Genomic DNA, 23,986 nt, shown 5'->3' with positions numbered 1-23,986 from the left:
TAAAGACTATAAATGTTTTTTTAAATATTTTCACGTGAGGTTTTCGACATTACATATTATAGAGACGTCAGACACTATATACCTATGTTCAAATCGTTACACACACATTATACATAGGTGGACTTGGGATTTTAAATTTTCAGGGAGGCTTTATACTCTCATACCATTTTAAACGTTTCAATCAGCTTCTTGTTTTCTAGTCTCGGGTTAGGGGGATCTGCTGACAAGGCAAAATAAGTTTACTGCAATGCTTGCGGATATTATACTGCCGTACTCAATAAATCGTTCAACTGAAATTCTCAGATTTGGGGGGGGGGGGGCGGGTGTTCATGCCACCTGCAACTCATACTTGCAAAGTCCGGCTACGTACCTACTTAGTTTAGGATAAATATGGTTACACATCATTATAATATACGAAACGCATACGTACAAATGTACAAATATCAAAAACAACATAATATATATAATATGTATGTACAGGTACAATGTAATATATTAGACTACAATTTGTCACATACAGTCGTGACAGTATAATATATAATATTTGAATATATAGGTATGTACACAACATTTTTAATAATAATAATAACAAAAAATACGCGCGAGGTCTTCAAAAGGTTTGAGTAGTGTTCGTCGTCGTCGCCACCGTTATCATGCCATTGTTGAAACTGCGATTGCCGCTGCAAAAAAAAAAACAAAAACGGAATTAGTCATCAGACATCACGTACTTACATATCACATACGTCACACAACAAATAATTGAGGCGCAAAGTGCCAGAACAGCTTAAGGCCTTTCACAAAAATAATTAGTCAGTTTTGTTTGAGAAAATGTTCTGTAGAATAATATACATTTTAAAACCAACATTTTCCCAACCATAGACACTTGTTTAGAAAATTTTCCCGCTAGACAATGCCACATAATTTATTGTTCTTGCATTTGTATTTAAATAACTATTTTCAGTGTTACACTACCACATATTATGCATAATTTGTTCGCGGGTTAAGCTATTCTAGTCTTCTGGCGCTTTATAAACAATGCACTATAGTACATATTATATGATGCATACACCATTTACATCATGTTCATGTATAACATGCTCTGGAGTACCGCGTTAACAAATTTTCCCATTGAGAAGGTAAATTTTATGATGCCATCCTTTATCCATATTAGCTAGCTTACCTATATCCACACATAGTTGTATTTTTTAATATTTGATTCACAGCTATATAATTATATTGTAATATTTAAACCTTTTTTTGTGGAAATAATTTTGTAAAACATAGTTTACTAATATAGGAAATTGCAAAAAAAAAAAAAAACCATCCAAAACATTTTTACCCTTACAAAAAAAATCCTATCTGTCCATGTCTGTCCCCGCCCCTTACATAATAACACGGCACTTCGCAGAGTCCTACTTTACGAAATATCACATATGACTAACATCGGTCGGCCGTATACCTACAATATTGTCATTCGGATTTCACTCGCGTACCCAAACAATGTTATAATACGGACGTCGTGCGCACAACTCACTTCGGTCCACAGGCGTCTGGAATTATTTTTCTCCGGCATACTTTTATCTCCAACGGGCCCTGGCGCACTTTTTTAAAACAATTTATGGCCAGCGCGTGCGTCATCCCGCTGACGGATTCGCCGTTCACACACAGTATCTCGTCACCTGCAAAACAATAACATACCATTAAACTAAAACGAATAATGTTTAATAATATAATATATTTATTATCATCATCACACAAGTGGAATGTGTCACGAGCACTGCAGCTCACTCACTACTGCAGTATATAGAGGGTGTATCGCGGAGATCTAATGCGTATTAATTCAACGCAAGACCGTCAGACATTTGTGGAACACCCTGTACAACCGTGACGGTGACTCGGGATTGTGTGGGGGGTTGACGAGTGCTTTCACGATTTCGAATTCCTCGTGTTCACTCTCGTATAATCTTTCTTCCCCCTCCCTCCATTGCTTCCTCGCTGCCTACCTACCTGACCTATGGTACCTATTTATATTATTATTCTTTGAAACAGTTTTCTTTCATATTGTGTTTGAACCATATAATATATTATACTTTATATATTATATACCCATTCATATTAATATAGAGTCTCAAACGAGTCGCTTCGCTGCCCCCCCCAAGTATATTATTATGGCGGTAGATTTACCACTTGTTGAACCCGACATAATATATTATTATTATACGAACTTTGACCGTTGGCTGTGGAATTTATTTATGACCTATTGGCTATTATATAACCTATTATTTGAAGAAATATCGGTAAATATTGTACAAAAAATTAAATGTCTATAAACATTTATAAGGGAAGTGTTTAACGTTTTCATTTTCGATCATATATATTATAATATGACTGTAATATAGTACGGTCGTGTATCGGTTATTATTAGATTTTATAATAATTTACAAAACCATTCTACTCTACTACTCTAGGTAAACGTTTTCAATACGAAATGTGTCCAGCTTATAATTTTGTATTTATTTATTATTATTATTATTTATTATACTTTATGATAGACGATAGTATTATATAATATTATTCTCAATTTGTTTTTTAATCAAAATCTGAACGGTTTATTTAAAATTATAATAATAAAATAAATGTTTCATTAAATTCTACCGGTCTTTTCTGATATTATTACGTCATATTTTTATCACACGATTCTGTAACACACATACCTTCCATCAATGACCCGTTTTCCGCGGCCTGGCCACTTGTGAATATGGTCTTAACAAATATTCCCATCTCGCCTTTCGGCGAATCGGACCCGCCCACGATGCTGAATCCCAACGATTTATGACCGGTACCCTTGTAGAAGGTCACAACCATGTATACAGTACTCATGCTCGGAGTCGGGGATTTTGATGAGTGACTGTTCATTTTGTTGGCCAGCACTCGATTGATGACGGAGATCGCGTTTTGTTTGGACGATTCGGCGGCAACGTGACCGTGGTCAAAAGCCATCACAGTCGAGTCTGGCGATTCGGACCTGGACAGTACGATGTCCACGTAATACTTGTTGGCTATGGAAAAACTGTGATTCAGTATTTTCTCTACCTCGTACATGTCGGTGATACCGCGCAACAATTTGCCGTTGACGTTGATTATCTCGTCGCTGACTCTAATCCTGCCGTCTCTAGATAAAGAAATAAATAAAAAATAATATAGTAAAAAACGTTATCGACTGCGTCCAGAGTCGACATTCTCGCGTCGACGCGTTCTCATACCTGTACGCTATCTTTCCCGGTTCTAGCTTCATCACGACGAACCTGGTCTCGTTGTAATTCGCTACGTGTTTGACGATCATTTTCAAGTAAATGCCGATGTCGTCCTCGTACCGCGACTTAAGCAACCGGACCATTTGCATACGGGATCGCAGGTTGTTGAGATCGGCCGGCAACGATGACAGGTGGTCGGCGGCGGCGGTGCTGCTGGGCGGCGACGAACGGTTCTTGATGAACATCCGACGGTGGAAGTTGGGCGTGTCCTTCGACGACTGTCTGTCCGACCTTATGCGATCGTTGATCTCGCGGTTTTTCTTGTAAAACAGACACATGGATGGCACGTTGTAATCCTTGTCGCTGTGGCGCCTGGACGGCGGCTCCAAGTGTTCCTCAAACTCGTTAAGGCTGTCCGTGGCCAGTGACTTGGTGTCTCCGAACCCGCTGTCCTCGTCGGCTGCCTTTTGGTGATGGTGATGGTGATGATGATGGTGGTGGTACGTGTCGGGCGTTCTGCCGGGACCGTCGCTATCGTATCCCGACTCGTTGGACGAACTCATGTTGCTGAACACGCGCCGGTATTCCCTGTCGCTGTCCATCTCCCTGAACAGCTCCTCGGTGACCACTATTTCGTGCGCCGACCCTGCCGTGCTGTTCCGCTGTCGACCGGCTGCTCGGGCCGCCGGGTGGCCGCCGACGGCGTTGCCGCCGCCCCCTGCACCGCCGCCGTTCTCTTCGGGGAGCACTGACAGCCTGGACCTAAGGAACGCGTATGGGAAGTTTGGCTTCTTGGTGGTGCCTAGCTTGGATATGTTGTCGCAGCTCCTGGTCTTCAGCGGTACGTAACCCGGCTCGGTGGGCGACTCGATCTCGGCACCACGGTCGGCGGCGGTGCGCGTCCGGGGCTCGCCGCGATCCAGGCAGTCGGCCGGGTCATCGCCCTTCATGTACGATGTGGCCAGGTGGGACGTGGACACGCTCCGGTACAGCTGGCACTCGTCGTGTTTCCTGGACTGCTGCAGCTTGTCCCGGAAGCTGTTGCTGTACAGCCGCGAGTAGCTCAGCATGCCGGTGGACCCGATACGCGTGAAAAAGCCCTTCAGGGCGGACGTTGACGATTTGTCGCCGGACGACGGCTGCCCCAGCGGCCACACGGCGGGCTGATGTTTGGTCGAGCTGTCCCTGGATGACAGGCTGTCCAGAGAGTCGCGGGACTCACTCCTCCGCAGCCCCTCCAGCCGCTTGCCCATTTTCCTGCCCCAAGTGATCAACTCTGTACAACGATAAAAAGAAAATCAAAATGCGAATATATGCAGTGTAACCTATGGGTACGTATATGATGTACAAGGCATAGTCATATTATTATATCATATCATTATGATCGTTTATCAGCAGCTCGCGGTTTCCGGCTGACTGAAAACGACATTCTTGTTATGTATTAACTCATACGCATAATATATTTTATATTACCAGAGTTTTTTTTTATTTTTTTTACATTTCCGGGGGGTGGGGTTGACTGCCAAATTTTTTGCACCTATATATTACATAGCAAATCACTCGCCAAGGACTGAATTGCCACGACACCGCATACACTCTTTATTAATGTTTTATATTACACGTCATATTATTATGTCATAATGATATACTATATTAATATTATATTAGACAAATACCTAGTGAAGTATTAGTAGTAAATACTATTATACTATTATATTTTATACACACTATATTGTACGAGTACACTAGATAATATAAATATATTATAGGCACCGTCTAAGCATGCATGCAGGGTTCTGGACGTTCCGGTCATTCTTTATACTTAAGTATAGCAATTATATATATTATATACCCCTTTAGACGTCGAAAAATATAACAGAATAAAACGACATTTGAAGTCCGTATTACAAAGAATTCAAATACAAAATTAATATTTGAAAATGTCGGGATTTTGTATAGTTTAAGTTTGAACTGGATAAATGTTTCAAAATAAATTTAACCAAGTATATTACTATTAGATATCTATGTTTATTATAAATGTTGCAACATAATGACAATTACATATGAAGTTCTAAGGATACCTAACCAATCATCATAACAGGGGGAGTAACTCAAAACTTTTGGGGGATTAAGTCCTCAGCTGAAGCAAGGGCCACACCACGATTTCCGTCTATATGAGTGCATAATGAATACTGCATATTACAAGTATAATATGATAAACGACTGTTAATATTATAAAACCATGGTATAGACACTATATATTTTAAGAGAAAAGACAAAATATGTACGATAGGTATACGGATTCTTCTTCTAGTATAGGTATTTACCAACCTTCGTGAATATACCTAACTACAGCGTTACTACGAGCTGTCAATTAACGAACGCGTACTAATCGCCTCTCAAGATTGCGCGGTGTAGGTAGGTTACGTATGCCCACAGTGGCGTATCTATGTGGTACGGCGATATCGTGACCGGCAACAATCGCACTTAAGAAACCTTTTTTCTTTTTTTTTTTACTCAGATTCCTTTTTCGTAACGCTGCTGCTAAAGTCGTCTTCTGATTTTTCCCTCGCGTCCGCCGCTCCCACTGAGATCAACCACTCGAGTACCACTCAAGGTTGTCCGGTTTACGGTACGTCCAAAATTTCATTACCGCCGTGTCCCAAGGTCGTTGGAACGAGACGACGTTATTGTGCAGTGTGTTTCTTTCAGACCACGAGTGTATATTATATACATATACGCGCGGCGTGCAGCTACCGCCGCTGATGTATATATATAATAAAAAGGGTTAACGTTTTGCCCCCGGGTCGAGATTTTTATTTAAATTAGCGTGGTTTATTTATAGACACCGGCTGCAGGTATATTAAGGACGTTTTGAATTAATTATTTTATTCTTGCGAATATATTGTGATACGGTTTTTAATCGCAATGCTGCAGCACGTATACATATTATTATCATAATATTCGATAACGCGTTTATGGGTTCGTTTGATCACACACGGTTTGTTTGTTTGTTTAGAGTAAATTTTTTCACGCACAACGTTGTCTACGATTGCAGTCGTCGTAAAACTAGTTTCGGTGGTCGTATATTTTGTGAACATAATATAATATAATATATAGGTACATATTGCGGACCAAATTTTTTATTACGACAAAAAAAGGTGGGGTTTTTTTTTTTACAGCAGTGCACGATTTTGATTATTCAAAAGTGTTAGCATTATAGTTATTATTTATAACTTATTATAATGGCACGTGGATAGGTGTATATATAGGTATAATAGGTACACATGTTTATTGTACCAGACGCCAGTGTTTTAATTGAATAGTATCAATCTTAAATGCACGATGTATAGAATCGGTCGAGAATTCACAACGAATTTGATCGCGTATTATTCATCAGCTATAGCTATGCCCTATACATAATATTCACGCATAACTTGTAAATGAATCAGTAAAAACTAAAAACTAATATGTATGCGTCTTACTCGTATTTTTATTCGCAAAGTTAATAATCACATGTATAATATGACGCAGTCAATAAACGGATTTTACTATGACATTTTAGTATATAATATTACAAATCGTACTAATTAAACCGATATGTTATATTTAAAATATTCTAAATGTATAACTTATCAATGTTATTTTAATTATTATAATATTATAATATGTGTGCACAAAGCTTAATGATACGTGTTTAGAATGTGTATCATATAATTATATGACGACGACGACGTACAATGAATACGTAAAACGATACGATTAAAATCAAATGGGATAAATGAATCATTAATATTTGCATAAAATTGATAAAATTAATTTATACAAATTATTTTTTTATCATTATTAGAAATATATTGCATTTTCTTTTGTCTAGTAACACATATATTCTCGAAATATGTATTTGACACAAACATGATACGACACGACATTTATTATAATTTAATATAGGGGATTAATGGCCATGAAGTCATAACTAACAATTGTCGAGCCAATAGGTCAATACTCGGAGGATTATAAAAAAAAATAACAAACATATAGTAGGTAGTATAAAATATAATATATTAAAGAAAAATAGCGACTATATTTAAGGATTGTCGATTTTCAACACGACCTCGGGTTCAGGGCTGCAATAACTAATAATAACAAGAATATATTATACATATTATATTATATGTGGAACCGAATCTCTAAGTGTTTTAAAGTACGCATGCAACTTGTTTTCAAACCGTCACTCAGAAAAAAATATGTAAATATAAGTTTAAAAATCGTTTATAACTGTTTTTCCGTCTCGCCTGGATATCGATCAAATACTACAATGTGACCCGTCGTCAAGTTATACGAATTACGAACTACACTACTCGAATGTACAAACACTGAAACACGAATATCTTATATTCCATATAATATAATATTATATTATATTATAAATTATATATGTGCGTACAAACATAATATGTAATATAACTTTTAATCAGGATTGCGTTGGATCAGAATGTTCAAACAAAATCAGGTTCTTCAGTTTTCCAGTCAGCCGTGTAGAATAATGTGTTTTAATATTTTAATAGTGGCTTGAACATTATAACATAATAATTTGCATGTTCTTATTATATACTATGTTTATATATGGTTAGAAAAAACTACGTGTCTATTTCTGTATATAATTATGAAATAATTCGATGTAAATATAGGTAGTAATATTGACAAATTCTTACGGTTTTAGTATTAAGATGTTACTGCACTTTTGAATAAGTAATTAGAGAGAGGTGAAGGAAAAACATGTTTATATTAATTTGAAAGGCGGTTGACTGTGTGTTATAGAGGCGCATGCGTTTCAGGTGGAGCTTTATACCACATATGGTTATCAAACGTGTAACGATCGAACGCCGAGATTGTGAAACGACATAATCAAGTAAATATATAGGAAATTAATTACGGGGCTCCGTGGCTCACTCTTATATTTGACACTTGAGTTGTGTAATTTTTATCGGCACTCGTTCGATCTTCAGGCCTGTTTATTTCATTGATCGTTCCGAAATCAGATAACCGACTTGTGATCAAAAATTATATATTACTCACAGAAATTATCGAGAAGTGTATTAATAGCTGGTATTAGCCATTATGTACCTATGCGGATACCAGCAGGGCGTACACGAAACTAAAAATGTACATCAGACTACATTTTAGACGCGAAACGTGCACGACGTCATGTCACAACCGGCAAAATGTAAATCACCAGACAGACAGACTCATTATAATATTATAGTGTTCGCCGTTAGGTATGTTAAAAATGCTATCGAGAGCGGTGAAGGATGTTTACACAGGGCATTTTGAAATGTTGTTAAATATTACGATAAATATTATGTAAAACGTTTGAGTAAAAAAAAAAAAATACAATACAACAAGCATATTTTATATTGACTGCAAGCGTTTTTAACGAGTTTATCTCTTCATATTATACATAACAATATGGTCCATCTTTTCTCTCTCCTTCTCGTTCTCTGAAGCAGACGTCTGAAGTCTGCCACTTGCCAGACTCGTGTGTATTCCCTCCGAAACTAATATATACACATGTTGTATATGTATATAATATATACGATTACGTGTGCGGTGTGCTCATGCATGCATATTGATCTACAGCAATTAAACGGCATTGCAGTAGTAGTAATTAGAACGTGTGCATATAATGTAAAACGTGAGTTACGTGGCGTGCTGCCTGGTGTGTCTCTATACCTTGTTTATACATAGGTGTGTGTATATATATATAACAAGATATATACTATAGAACACGCTATATATATAATACACACACACATACACTATAGGTACCTACTACCGTCGTAGCCATCGTATTCTATATGTATATGATATATTCTTTCTTTCTTTCTTTCGTTTTATTATTGCCATTTTTTTTTTTGCGTCCAGCCACAGCACTACAAACCATGTAATACCAGTAACCGAAGCCATAAAAAATGTTTAATGGTCAAGAATCGTGTTTTAGAGATCTACAGTCTAATGGCATTTAAACGCGCGCGCACACGCACACGCGCACACACACACACACATGTATGTGTACACAATATTATTATAGTCGGACATAGTGCGGCTGCTTCCAGTGAGATACGACGAAAACCACGTCAAATAACGAAAAAAAAAACCGATCACCGCAGCGCTTGTTACTTATTTGTTTATTTACATTTCTTTTCACGCCACTACCCACTACATTACACCACACCACACCACACCATACCACACCACACCACACCATAATAATATAATATTATACACACACTGCACTATGCGACGTAGACGTATAATAGTAGTGTAAAATAATGTAATACACTGGTATATTTCACTTAAAAATCTACACACAAAACCGGAATGCTCGGAGGACATTGTAACCGATGGTATTTGAATGATATGTAGTGTACATATAAAATAAACACGTAAAACACACACACACTTACACATATAAATGTATAATATATATTTACGAATATTTTAACGATTAGGTTAAATTGTAAATTTAAATGCCTATAAATATGTTAAATTTTCGACCATTCGTTACCCCGCGATATCCCATATACCTCTATAATATTATAATACGTACAATATGTACATATTGTATATCTTTATGCACAGACGCACTTTTAAAATATATTTGGACAATGCGTACCAGCTGTACTAAAAAATGTATAAACCTTGTATATGCTTAAAAAGGTTTCTAGAGAATCTTAACCTATAAAGGTTTATGCCAAATTCGTATAGTGTACGTGTAGTATGTGCACACAACCGCACGGGGAGCTTGCCAAGCCCATATAATATTGTGACCAGTGAATGTATTCTAAACGTGTTTGACGTCCCCTGTTTAGCGTTCAAACCACGGTCATTGTTACAAATAATATACACAACAAATTGTTGTATAGCTATACAATATATAATATAGGGAAGACATAGCGGATTGTGTGCGCACTACATTTTATTTTGAGTTAACGAAAACATTTTGCATCGCTGACTTAGGTACCGTCTTGTTTCGACAAATATATTGCTAGGTATTGTAATTTTATATCTCTTCGAAAATCGATATTCTTTTTAAATGTAATTCATCTATCGTATTTTGCGGTACGTATTATTAATGTTGCAGAATTCAAAATTCAAATAGGTACCTAATAAAAATCAATATCATAAATAACCTCGGCGTACGGCGTGTGGTTAAATTACAGTATATTATACCTACACGACCGACCGCCTATAATATTTTTGCACGTAAAAACGAGAAGTGACGGTAATAATGCAGTGACGAAAAGTAATTGCTATGTCGAAACGTTGAATATGGATAAAAAAAAAAATAAACACAACACACCTGTGTTGTTCGGTAATTTGCAGTTTATTAACATCTAATTTATAGTTAAAATCGCGTATAGATAATTATATATACTTTTAATGGATATAGCCTAAAAGACCTTCGATATGGAGATCGTTCAAGATTTACTATTACTGTGAATGTAAATTCACAATAATACTAATGTACTATGTACATGTTCCTATATTATATAGGTACGAGCCAAAACGAAAATGAGTAAACACATTTTGCGCCTATACACTTATACTTAAATATATTATTATCTAGTTATATAATATAATATGTATACACTATACATACTTCTTTTGACTTCGGCAGATTTGGGGCTCTCTTCGAGAACGATCGCCGGTACGGCGGTAACCGTTTGATAGAAACGACCGTCCATGTCCGGTGTTACCAACGGTTTGCCATTTTTCTCCGCAACGTTTGTTTGTCTAAACATTCGCATGGTCCTATAAAAAAGAAAACAATAAATTAATAACGGCAAATATAATAAAACAAATCGATAATAATGAAAATTATATTATAATAACGGTAAGAATAAAAGATGAATATAATATTGTGTAATGAATAATGATATAAAAAAAACTCATATAACCGATAGGCACGGCGGCACCCATAACACATGGCACATACCATATATCTGGTAAATGTGTTATGAAATTGGGCTCATGGATATTACCAATGACGGTATATTATAATTAGGCATTATAAATTGTTGTGTAGTGTTATTAAAGCGGCGGCTATGTCCGAAATTCTCGCGAAGCATGTCTCCGAGAAGAAACCTGCCCCCCGAGGTGGGCTTTCGTAATCTCCTTGACCGGAATATACGTATGCATTTTGCCTATAAATCGCATCGATTCGTCGTTCGCTATACTGCCACCGCGTAAGTAATATGTATATATAATCGCATTACAAGTGGTTTATTTCAGTTAAAGTATCTACGACCAGAATATACGAGACTATACAAACCGATCGCCGGGTGAAATGTCAAAACTGCCGACACGCATACCGATAAAATATTTTATGAAATTTATACATCGAATTTCTGATATAGGTACAACGCGAATCGGAAGACCGAAGATCCGATATTTCGATTATTAGGTATATATTTTATAAGCGTAACTATAGGTAACCTATATCCACATTATTATTCGATTCGGTGTACCGACAATCGCGTACCTATGCTCGCATTCGTAATAGTGACCGCTATCGTTTTGTCGGGGTCTTCACGCTGTAATAATAATATGATATTACGCGCGATAATTCGATTATATCAAAATAGAGAAAATGGCCCGCGGGGAATGCGTGATGCGGTCTGTGGAGTATAATATTATTATATTATGTGGTTTCTCATTTTTTTTTTCTCATAAATTTGGAAATCTCGAATTTCATTTGTAAATCCGTTGTCTCGCGTTCGCGTATTGTACGTATTCGTGTGATCTGATATTTGTTTTACAGTTATATGTTGATCTAGTAACCACCCCTACCACTCGTTACAAAAACAAATGACTCGTGGATGTAGAATTTTAAGTTGGCAACTCAAATAATTAGCCGAAATACCGCAGAGAGCCCTTTTAGACGAATTCTGTCTGCTAACTGCTAATATCGAACACGATGACGGATGACGGTAAAGAGACAAGACGTGCTAGTGTACTACACCAGTTTTATTTCCAAGTATACACTATACACACACACAAATACATCTATTATATTTAATGTAATATAAGTATATATATATATCATAAATGCATATTTTAGTGTATATATAATAATGTATGGTAGCCGGACCGGAGGCAGGTGATCAACATCTGGATCGTGACTGGCCCGGAGAGAAGAAAAAATAAAAATAAATAATAATCGTTGCATTACCGTTCGTGTATATAATATCCGTACGAGACTCGCAACCCTCTTGAACCAGAACCGTTCACAATGTTCACATGATACGTTATAATATGTCATACTATATATCACGAACCGGAGGTTTAGTCTATAAGACCCATATACACATATATACATTATACATAAAACATGACGATGTAAAGTGTAGAGACACACACCTCCCCTCCTCGGCGACCGACAATACCGCTCTGGTTTGTTTATAATATAAATATACGTCGAACGAGACACGTCCGCCGATCGTCACTAAACTGTAGTCTGCAATAAAAATATTGTGACGTATAATATAGATAGCTGGTAGCCGGTTAGGTGGTTTATGGTGCGTATATAATATATACAATATAATATACGACTATATAAGAGAGCGATACACTTATCATCGGAACGGTACTATAGCGAAACTACGCACTAAACAGAACGGAGAAAATAAATATTGTTTTCACATAATATATATTTATATATATATATATTACCATTGAATAAATATACAATATATATACACTGATACTATGCACGATACCACTTATCAGTTATCATATAGGCGGAGATTTAATCAAATTTTAGGGGTCATAAAAGCTATTAAACTATTAAATGAATCTATTTAAATTAAATAGACAAACACATTTGTATAACCACCCCCATAAAACCTCTTAACTTTAAAAATGTTTTTTTACATTTTTGCATCCTTCATCATAAATATTATTTTTTTTGAAATATACATGAAACATAATAGTATATAAATTACAATTAAGTTTTAACAATAACCAAACATATAGTAGGTATTTGTATAAGGCCAAAAATATGGTTAATTTTTGAATTTCTATTGAACGCCTTTTCCGGGATGGCGGGATGAGTCTTTAGTACAAAATTGCTTTGGGGATGATGCTTGGTATAGTTATTTAAGAAAACTTAGCCTCTTTCTTCCATGATTTCCACTTATGATACCTATAGGCCTAAATATATTATTAAAGTAAATATAGTTGATTAATACATCATATAATATGCATATCGTAAACATAATACTTAAGTACATTATAATTAATTATAATAAACATTATTATGATTTACGAATTTACGATGGACAAATTATTCAATTGCCGTCTGCGCGCACGAGATAATATATTTCATCTAAAATTTGACAAACGTGGATTGATGTATTTGTCATAGTTAAACATCCGCTGTGCTGAGCTATCTCATCATATACCGGATGAAAAAAATAAATTTTTAAATTAAATCCGGTTTGATTTTTATCGTTTTTTTCACTATAATACGATCGTGGTAACGGTTTTTTATTAGAATAGGTCATTGCGAAAATTGAAATTTCTTGCTGAAACTAATTACCAAGAATTCAGGGGTTTATACCTTGGTCATTATCTCGCGCGCGCGTGTGTACGGCGTCGATCAATAATGCCGCCGATCACGTCGATATATTTTGATCGGAACGCGGTAAACTGCAATCGAATATATTATTTAGCGAATTGGCAATAATTTGGCCACAGGCACGTATTACATTATACAGACGAGTACCTATACTGTAAAAGCATACTTATAACGTTGTTAAAAATATCGATTGCCGGTAACACGAACTCCATTAGATATAGCCATATAGGTATATATTATGTATGCCGCGTTGTACTGCAAAACGAAAAACGTACACTTTATATAAATTCGTTTTCGGTAGTTCGAAATTTGCAAAAATGCCGCAATAATATATTATTTTCGTTCGTCCGAAATCATCGCGCGTTATTTCACAATTTTGTACATGATATTATATTATAATTGGCCGACCAGTAGTCGATCCTACAATAGAGCACAATGCCTTTTATTACCCAACGATCTATATATAACACGCGATCATGTCGAAGAACCGCGCGTATATAACACAAAATTATGCGTATTGTCAGTGCCGTCGGGCGTCGGGTACAGTAATAATTTTTAAGGTATTTCAACCTACTCATGCCTACTATAATATTATATAAGTACTCAAATGTAGAAATTCGCAGTGCGCGTCCCTGCTGCTATATAGGCCCCTGCAGTTATCTAATCGGCGATTGATAAATCGTCGGCGGACATCGATCTAAACGTGACCACTGACCACGTACTATCATGTGTATAGGTATATGATATAGAAATACTATAAAGCACGAATATTTACCATACATATACGCACGCGGCGTTTATAATAACACACGCATGAACGGATAAATGCACATCATAGCATGTGATCGCTGTAAATCGTGTAAATTAAATCTTAGAACGTCCAGGAGAACAACATAGGTAATTAAAAGTTGATTCATAATAAAAATAATAAAATACTTACAATCACGACACGGTTTAATCGAAAATAATTGAAGTAAAACGGTTATAACACCGACAAATTTCAAAATATGAATTTCTTCGTAGAATTAAAGCACGTCATATGGCTTACTATTTAAAAATACGTCAATTTAAAATATTATATAATTATTATTTTGAAATAAATAAACGAATCGTCCACTGTGTCCTCTGAAAAATGATCCTTAAAAATGTATGATCCAGTTTCTTTTAATGCGTATATATTATTATATACAACTTTAAAAATCGGGGTACTTACAGTGATAGTTTACTCGTAAAATTTTTACTACCTATAGGTACCTACATAATTAGACAGCTCTCCAATAGTCACATAATTTTAACGCTATGCACATACTATTTTCATCTGTATAATATTATAGTTGCGCCAGTGCAACAGGTGATCTCACAACAATAATTATAATATTATATTATTACGTCGCCCTAATAACTAGTTTACGTTTATAGAACGCGATATTACATTATATAGCGTACGTTGTACGGGTTACATCACGATACGGATTATTATGACTTATTTCCGTTTCACGAATCTTTACCTGGGCAATGTTTTGATCGTTTCGCCCGTTCCCCGCTGTTGCTATACGGACCGCTGCACTGGTCTATGCGTTTATTGTCACTCAGCGGATCGTATGCATTTTTTTTTTTATCTTTTTTGGAATACGAATACGAACTGACGATTGTCATCGATCGCACACGCACACACAACCCATCGCACACGCGTCGCCGTATTTAGGTATTATATTATTATGACGACGATGGCAGCAGACTTGACAGACGCGTTTATCGTCGTATCGCGCCGACATTGTTACGCGTATCCGCGAGAACCGGACGAATTATTTCGATCATACATATATATATAATATACCCGATACGTCTTATACATACTACCTCTATATAATCTCCATCTCCGTGCTGCAGTCGTCGAGCCAAATCGTTTTTATTATTATTATATTTAATACTCGTCAGTTTCCAAACGAGTTTGATTCCGATTTGATGTTTCTCATCATATTATTATATATACTTGTACATGTATAGGTATGTCCTGCAGTTGATTTATACAGGTGCGAATTTTTTTCCATCTTTATATATTTTTTTTTTTTCACTATTCGAATTGTTTTAAACGTACTCGCGCGACCAAGTTGACACCGCTGCAGTAATGCAGTGGCGACAACTATAGTGACTACCGTCGGCGGCAGCGGCGGCGGCGGTTAATGACTTGGATACAATACGCGTTTCTTTGGTTCCCTTCACCACCGCCACCGCCACCACCTACCCCCGTCGCGAAGGCACATACAATTCGTCCTTACTATACGCTCCTTACCTCGCCGGTCGCTGTAGTGTGCACACACGCACATAATAATATAATATAATATAATTCTTTTTAACGATCGCCAGCGTGTGCTATTTGAATATTCCGCGCACAAACTATGCAGTCGGAATGTGTTTATGAATGATCGGCCCCCGAGGTACACAGTCTCGCATGTGCGTACGTGTGTGAGTAGAAGTTTTCATCGGCGTCGACGACAACGTAACGCGTTTCTCGTTATGTAAACCGGAGCGGTTGTACGCCCTTTCCGCTGCCACCGCCTCGCTATGCCTACTGTATTGTATTGTATAGCCGCCGTCACCAACACGCCTTTTTCGATTCTGTCAAGTCGGGCGTCGTACATTTTTTCGAAAAATCATCACTGCAAAACGTCCTTCGACTAGCATTTGTAAAACGCGTCCCTCGAGAACACTGCACGGCATGTAATATTGCGTTTATTACACAGTGTATATAATATGATCAACAACTTTGAGAACGCGTTTATATCACCCGAGCCTCGTTGTGAACACTCTACGCAGTCGGGATTTTTTTTAGGGGCATTTTTTAAGAAGACGCTACACATGTGTCATCTCCGTCTTACAAACGCACAACATATTGCAAATTGTACGTCCACGCAATAATCCATTTTACTCTGTTACTATAGAATGAATTGATCTATTATTAAATTAAGAGGTAAGATTATTATACAGGCCATCTATTGTAGTATTTTATTAATATTTTAATCACAAAGTATTCTAAAACTGCTGCAAACAATTTGTAAATATTAAAATGCTCATAACTTGTTTCAAATTTTAAAAATTACAATATAAATTTGAATTACCGATCTTACCTTTAATTTATACGATATGTCAACTAACTCTTTTTATAAAAATAAATAACAGAGGAAAATGGACTTTATTCTCTCTTATTTATTAGTCTTCTTTATTTTATATTTAATATGGCCATAATATACACACACTCCTCAGTCTTCATATTGTAGTCATCAATCTTCATATATTATAATAATATCAAATATTTCGTAAAAATTGTCTGGGTATTAAGTACCTACCTACATATATTATATTTTGTATAAACATGGTTGGGTATAGGGGGGGGGGGGCGTTGAAACACCCCCGGCTGCGCCACTGAGTATGATATGCGGCTAAATTATTGCATGGTTAAATTCGATTTGTTTTTCCGGAAGTCGACGAGTGAATCTGCCGGGTCACGCCACTCTACCGCCACGTCGTTACGAAATCAGATTCGATTATGACGTATATAGATAAATGATAATATAATTATAACAGGCGAGCGGTGAAATTAAACGAGTTGCATATTACGCGAGCGTAAATATAACGAGGAATCGCATCAGCGTGTATAATATCAATTATGATGTATATAATAATATAATACAAGTGCAACAAGATTCTTATAGTATAGATAATGTATTACATATTTTTTTATATAGGTGGGCGTATATAATATTTCAATTGCGTCGTCGACTGCAGCAAAGACAAATTGAGTGAAGAATTCCTGGAAAACGCGAATTATATTATTATACATTCATCGTATACTTATTGCATTTCATCAATCCACCATGATGGATATAATATATTAATTCGATTCAAGACATAATAAAATGTTTGTGGTGACAATATCGTTTTGGCCTGATGTTTTACAAAAGCATTCGCGGCTGCAGGAATCGCGAGCCCGCTGTTATGATAACATTATACCAGTAATAAAGTATTAACTTACGGGCATCTAAATAAAAACAAACTCTGAAGGTGATAGTATAGTATAGGTGTAGAAAAATATAATTTAATTCTGATGGGTAATATGTGCAGGGAATGCGTTGTGAAATCCATATATTGTATAATAAAAATGCAACAAACTGCTGCAGCAGTATTGTGCGTGTAGGGTGACCATTATATGCACGTTTATTCGTTGTAGGTATACAAATATATAATATATAAATTAAGTTATGGCTGAATAATATGCAATGCCGGCATGCCGCATCCCACATATACGGCGAGTGCGCAGTGATTTCCCTTGACCTCGTGCGCGCAAACGATGACAATATTGTTTGTACCTCTACTTACCTATATAATATATTATTGTCATTTGTCGCTATATATATATATGTACTAAACTACGTACGGTATATAATATATAATATTAGGTGTTATGTTTAAGATCATTTCATTAAATTTATAGCGACGGCGCAGTGTTAAGGCTTCAATCGCTGCAGTAGACATTTAAACAGCTATATCGAATTACTGGAGTCTACCGGAAGGGACACCGTCCGTCCGTCCGTCCATATTGTTAGGTACCAGGTATGTATAATGACTTGACCCATATATTATATATTTATATATTTCCAACACGCTTGTTATAGTTGTTTCAATAACGTTCCGAAGTCGCGTTCTTTAAGTAAGTAGCTAAGAATAAGTATAGTCTTACAAATAATTTAACGCCAGTTATATCATTATACAGCCATATATATATATATATATAATATATAATATAGGTCATACTCATACAATGCATGTGCAATGTTAGTACCTATATAAAAAGTGACATATTATTATCAACATAGCTAATAAGTAATAAGTAGGTACGCGATATTATAATTTGGAAGCCGAATAAGATAAGTCCATCATTGACCATTTGTGTTATAGGCTTATGCCACCAATACGGACGAAACCGTTTTTACACATTCTGTTTTCCTAATTGTATTTTTGTCTTATAAATTAAATCGCATCTGAAAAAAAACAACTACATCGAGGACACGTGACATTACTATTATATAATTACAATAGATTAATCTTATTTCATTACCACGTTAAATGTAGGTACCTACCTATATTATATAATATGCATTATTATAATATTATACATATTTCATATTATATAGTTAAAAATGCGCGTTTGCTGTTTGGTTAATATTATTATACACTCGTCAAATTGTAGAGATATTATATTATTTATTATTATTATTATCACAAGTGAAATTCTACAGAATTAGAATTTTCACCTGCATTTGTGTACATACGAGATTATCGTTCTTATAGGTATGAGTATATAAAATAGTACTCTAATATACAAAAGCGTATGAAGTTATTACATTTTTTTACACGTATACAAATGGACAACTGAAACTAAAAAAAAAATCCTCAATACAATCCGTTATTAAAATATAATTTAATGAATAATATATAATTATACATATATAGGCACGGCGTCGTTATGATATAATTTATCGCTGCCACGTAGTGACGTATAGATACCCGACGCTGTGCGTATTAGTTTTTCTATTAAAACATCAGAACGAATGCAGGCAATAAGTCATAATAATTGCAGAAATGAAAAAATAATATGTGCTACACCCGACTACCCGAGGCGCTCCGATGTATAATTTGGGTAGGTGCCTATACCTATGTATGCGAGTATGTAAGTACCTATATATTGCGAATCGCTGAAATGTGAACAAATCTAATAATACATTTGCGATACAGTACCTACTCGATACACTGCTGGACTCGTTATTTTGAAATCGATACTTCAATTATTTTATACGCCGTGCAGCAGTCTCGGTATTCTATACGGTGCACTTGAGGCATTTTGTTATATTATGCTAAAACTTGAACCGAATATTCCAAGCGGTATTCCTATACAGAATACAGCGCCCATTTTACTATGGATTTTTCAAATAACAATGACATTGGATATTCTTGAAATTGTCACCTATATACCAACGACGGTATTATATCAACATAACATTTTCCAAACGCGTATAATACTATAATGTATAATATATATAGATATATATATATATATATATATATATAAACATAATATAGAAAAAATAATAAATAATAAACAAATAATATTTCACCATTCAGACAATGCGTGTTTTAATAAACAGCGATTTGTTTGTGCAAAGACAATATTTTTTTCACTCGACATACCTAAGAGTTGGTACGTTATAAACTTATAAATAATATTATAATCGTTTTGAAATAATAAATACCTATTATTTAAACATACAAGCGGTATAATTTGAAAAATCTAAAAAATAAAATAGAATCGACTCCATTATTATTCTTACATATTATTATTATGTTCCTACTATCCGCCGTAACTAATTATTACTTTCGGTCATTGACCAATGACCATATTGTGTGTTTATAAACCTACGTGGAGAACTACGTTTTTACTAAGAAAACAAAATATTTATTGTATTATATATACATATTATTATACATAATAGTATTACTCATTCGCGATATGTTTTAGTTTGAAGCATATTATATAATATAAAAACAATAATTAAACAAAATTATGTTATTTTTTTACCTAGTTATCAAACAATTTACCAAGTATATCGGATACCTACGATATTATTCGAATAATTTAAAAGACATCGTTTTGGTTTCGTATTTCTGACGTTTTTCTTGGTAAATCGTAAATATAATATATTTTATATCTGCATTCGTAAAAATGATTTCACGATTTTATTGAAGTTACAAAGCGCGTGGTTTATCGTATATAATAATATTCAATTATATTATGGGTATAAGACTATACGTATTATCATAATATTATAATATGATATTATGATAATTGATTATTAACGCTTAGAAAACCGAGTCCCGCGAAAACAACTGATCACATATCGAGATTATCAAGAGAGACGAGACCAGGTATAGGTAGGTCCTATGAAGTAATTTTGAACCGAGCAGGGTATTCAAATTCGATCGGGAAGTATAAATAAATAAAATAACTATAATATAAGGCTTATTTAATCGGGTTTACACCTATTGGCTATTATACCTATAAAAGACGATGATTTACTCCAGAGAAATGCATTGAGCTGTTGCAGCATCACAATATTATTATTATATTTTAATATGATACCTATAATAATATATCTAGTTCGAGCGACCGTGATCACATCGCGCCGTACAGTCGGCCGTGATAAATTCGATACGCACGCCGTATAGGCATAATATACTGCAGAGCCGATTTCTCGAATGATATCGTTTATAATTTATAATATTAATCCGATCGATTTTCGAAATTGTTTTCGGTCGTGCTCGTGCTCATCGCGACCATGGTCTCGGTCGTCGGGCATTGTCGACTCCCCGACTTGGGATGATGACCGCCGCCGACACGTCGTCGCCGCGACTACGCTTTTCATACTTATACAATATTATTCTTTACATGGGCCACACCTATATTGGCTATTATTATTGTTATTTAATATTGGTATATTGTCATTATTTTACTATTTACCCGCGACAACAATACAATGACGGACACTGCACGAGAAGTCGAGAACACATCTTCTGATGTCGCGCCCCGGACTTGTTCGCGCGTATTATATTATTATTATTATAAGCAGTATTACATAATATTAAATATTTATATATTATACTGTCACACCAACCGCACGTGCCCGGTCGCGGACTAGAATTATATTGAATAGTGAATACGATATCATCACGGTCTTACCGAGGTGTCACGTGATTATTATATTATTTTTCAGGAAATATTTGCTTACAGCAACAATACGCGGTGTAATGTCGGTGAGCCATATTATTATATAATCATAATAATTTATTTTATCAGAATACAGTTAGAACATTCCTAAAATAATAATAATAATATATAAAAATAGGTATTACAAACTAATAACTATTATGATAAAGGGACGGAGTGGCCGAGCGGACTAAGGCGTCGGCTGTGTCGCACACCGGGGCTGGTTCAAACCTCGGTTCACGGGCGGCATTTTTCTTCAGGAAAGTCATGGTGTCCGGAGAGAAGTGCCGCCATCCCCCACCCGGGCATGGCAGATACCCACAGGTGCCCACTAAAAAATCTGTCAAACCAATAACACACGTGTGTACTAACTTACAGTTCCTCCCGTAATACAAACGAAAAACAAAAACAGCTAATGGCCATAATCAAATGGCTTCACGATCAATAAAAAAAAAAACTATAATGATAATAATTAAAAATTAATAATATTAATATTTTTACCTAATTCACCATTGATGCCACCTCGCATTGGAAAAATTGGAGAATTTTATCAATTATATAGTATTTATAATCAATGATATAATACATAGCAATAGTAATAATAATTGAATTATACAGCCACGGCGCCATCGGTTTTATAGTACAAAACGATTTTTCTCTCCAGCAAACGAACGCAAAACAAGACTATACCTAGGTAATACTAAATATACGTTTTTGTACAACTATACTATTATTTGTCACATGCAAGTAGGGCTGCTGCAGTAGCCGCCCGTTTAAATCTTATAATAGGTTTACCGCTTTATATACCTAGTGTATTTGTACAAGACCAATAAAATAAAAAAAGCTAAAAAGTTATGTACGTTTAAGCGACTCGACAGTAATTGTGGGTAGGTATATAACATTATAAGTACATGAAGTTGAAATACGTCATAATGCCGATATTATTATTCTGCTATGCAATAGTATAAAAAAGATGCGTTTCGACTGCAACACGATGCGGCAGCGGCAAATCTTATATCGGTGGTCTTATAATATGCGGTACGTATATTATATATTATACATTACATTATTACGTATCGTTTTGAAACAATAGTGTAACGGCCGACAGGAACATAATAATAATAATTGTTTGTTTCAATTCGAATTATTTTAATTTGGCGATTATGCGCGTGCGCATTGTCTGCAGTAGTGCGGCTGCAGGTAGGTATTTAATTTTCGTGTCCACTTTCACTGCACCAAGCCAGTATAGTCAGTCTTACATTGAAGTAGGTACAAGAAAAAAAATTCGTAAACTCGAAACGCGTACCTATGTGTAGGTACAACGCGTGTTTCGTAATGGCCGTGTGTTTGAGCTAATAACGACACTCTTAACAACACACTGAATAATTAATTATAATTGCTATAACAGTGTAATTAATCATTTCAGAGAGCTTCTTTTTTCAAGCTGTTCGCGAAGGAGTTATGCCCGCAGAGACCACTTGTTGTGTTTAAAGCTGGTTAATATAAATTATATTCGGTAAAGCTAAGACAGAATTTTTTTTTAAAATAATTTTTATAATTGTATAATAAGTCTGCGAAGGATTAAAAAAAAAAACCGGTCGTCTATATAGCTTTAATACTCTTAATTTTTTTTTCATATATTAAAATAAGGATTCTTATTTTATTTATTTATTTTTTGTACATATTTTTGCGTCTCATACGAGCACGCCCACTTGCCTGACCATTACTGATAAAGTCTTGATGGACCTATGAATGCATTTTATGAGACGAAAATTACCATAGGTCGAAAAGTCAGTGTAATATAATAAGTGCTTTTTTATTGTCTGGAAACGGCATTATACATTAATAGCGTCCTGCCGGAACTCGGAGGGATACAATTTGTTCCACACTTCACAGTGAAACATCGTCAAGAGAGCCAATGTTATATACCTACGTAATAATGACTACGTTAAATACTCTCTAATTCTAATGATTCCATTTACTGCTATATTTTCTTTATTATGACATATGTTAAGTATTTTTAATTAGAGATGTCGTTTATATTATAGACGATAACGATAAATATATCACGGACATCAGATTTGGTTATCATATTTGTAAATATGTATTACTATAAATTATAATATTCTACTGAAGTACTGAAGTACCTACTTAACATTTTATTTATTCTCATTGATATTAATTGTTGGGATAAATTAAGTTTGCTATAAAAATATTATTATGATGAATTAGTGTTATTACTTATTTGAATTTGATGATAATTTATATTTG

General features: G+C 35.2%; 1 protein-coding gene across 5 annotated transcripts in view; it reads right to left on the bottom strand.

Moving 5' to 3' along the window:
• Window positions 1-443: 443 nt before the first annotated feature.
• The window catches only part of LOC132938646 (uncharacterized), a 50,853-nt gene continuing 27,310 nt past the window's right edge, over window positions 444-23,986 (bottom strand). For 4 of the 5 annotated variants that reach the window (XM_061005595.1, XM_061005594.1, XM_061005592.1 and 1 more), the window contains 5 exons: window positions 10,918-11,069; window positions 3,264-4,530; window positions 2,715-3,172; window positions 1,535-1,679; window positions 444-680 (listed from right to left, as the gene is read on the bottom strand). In XM_061005595.1, the coding sequence (XP_060861578.1) occupies window positions 611-680; window positions 1,535-1,679; window positions 2,715-3,172; window positions 3,264-4,530; window positions 10,918-11,065 (2,088 nt within the window). In that variant the 5' untranslated portion in view covers window positions 11,066-11,069 and the 3' untranslated portion in view covers window positions 444-610. Of the gene's footprint in view, window positions 681-1,463; window positions 1,680-2,714; window positions 3,173-3,263; window positions 4,531-10,917; window positions 11,070-23,986 lie in introns of all 5 variants that reach the window. The other variant, XR_009663925.1, reaches the window with a different exon arrangement.

Source organism: Metopolophium dirhodum, chromosome 2, assembly GCF_019925205.1.
Source record: "Metopolophium dirhodum isolate CAU chromosome 2, ASM1992520v1, whole genome shotgun sequence".
Lineage (NCBI taxonomy): Eukaryota > Metazoa > Arthropoda > Insecta > Hemiptera > Aphididae > Metopolophium > Metopolophium dirhodum.
The sequence above is the reverse complement of the archived record's forward strand: the minus strand, read 5'-3'. Positions and strand labels throughout refer to the sequence as shown.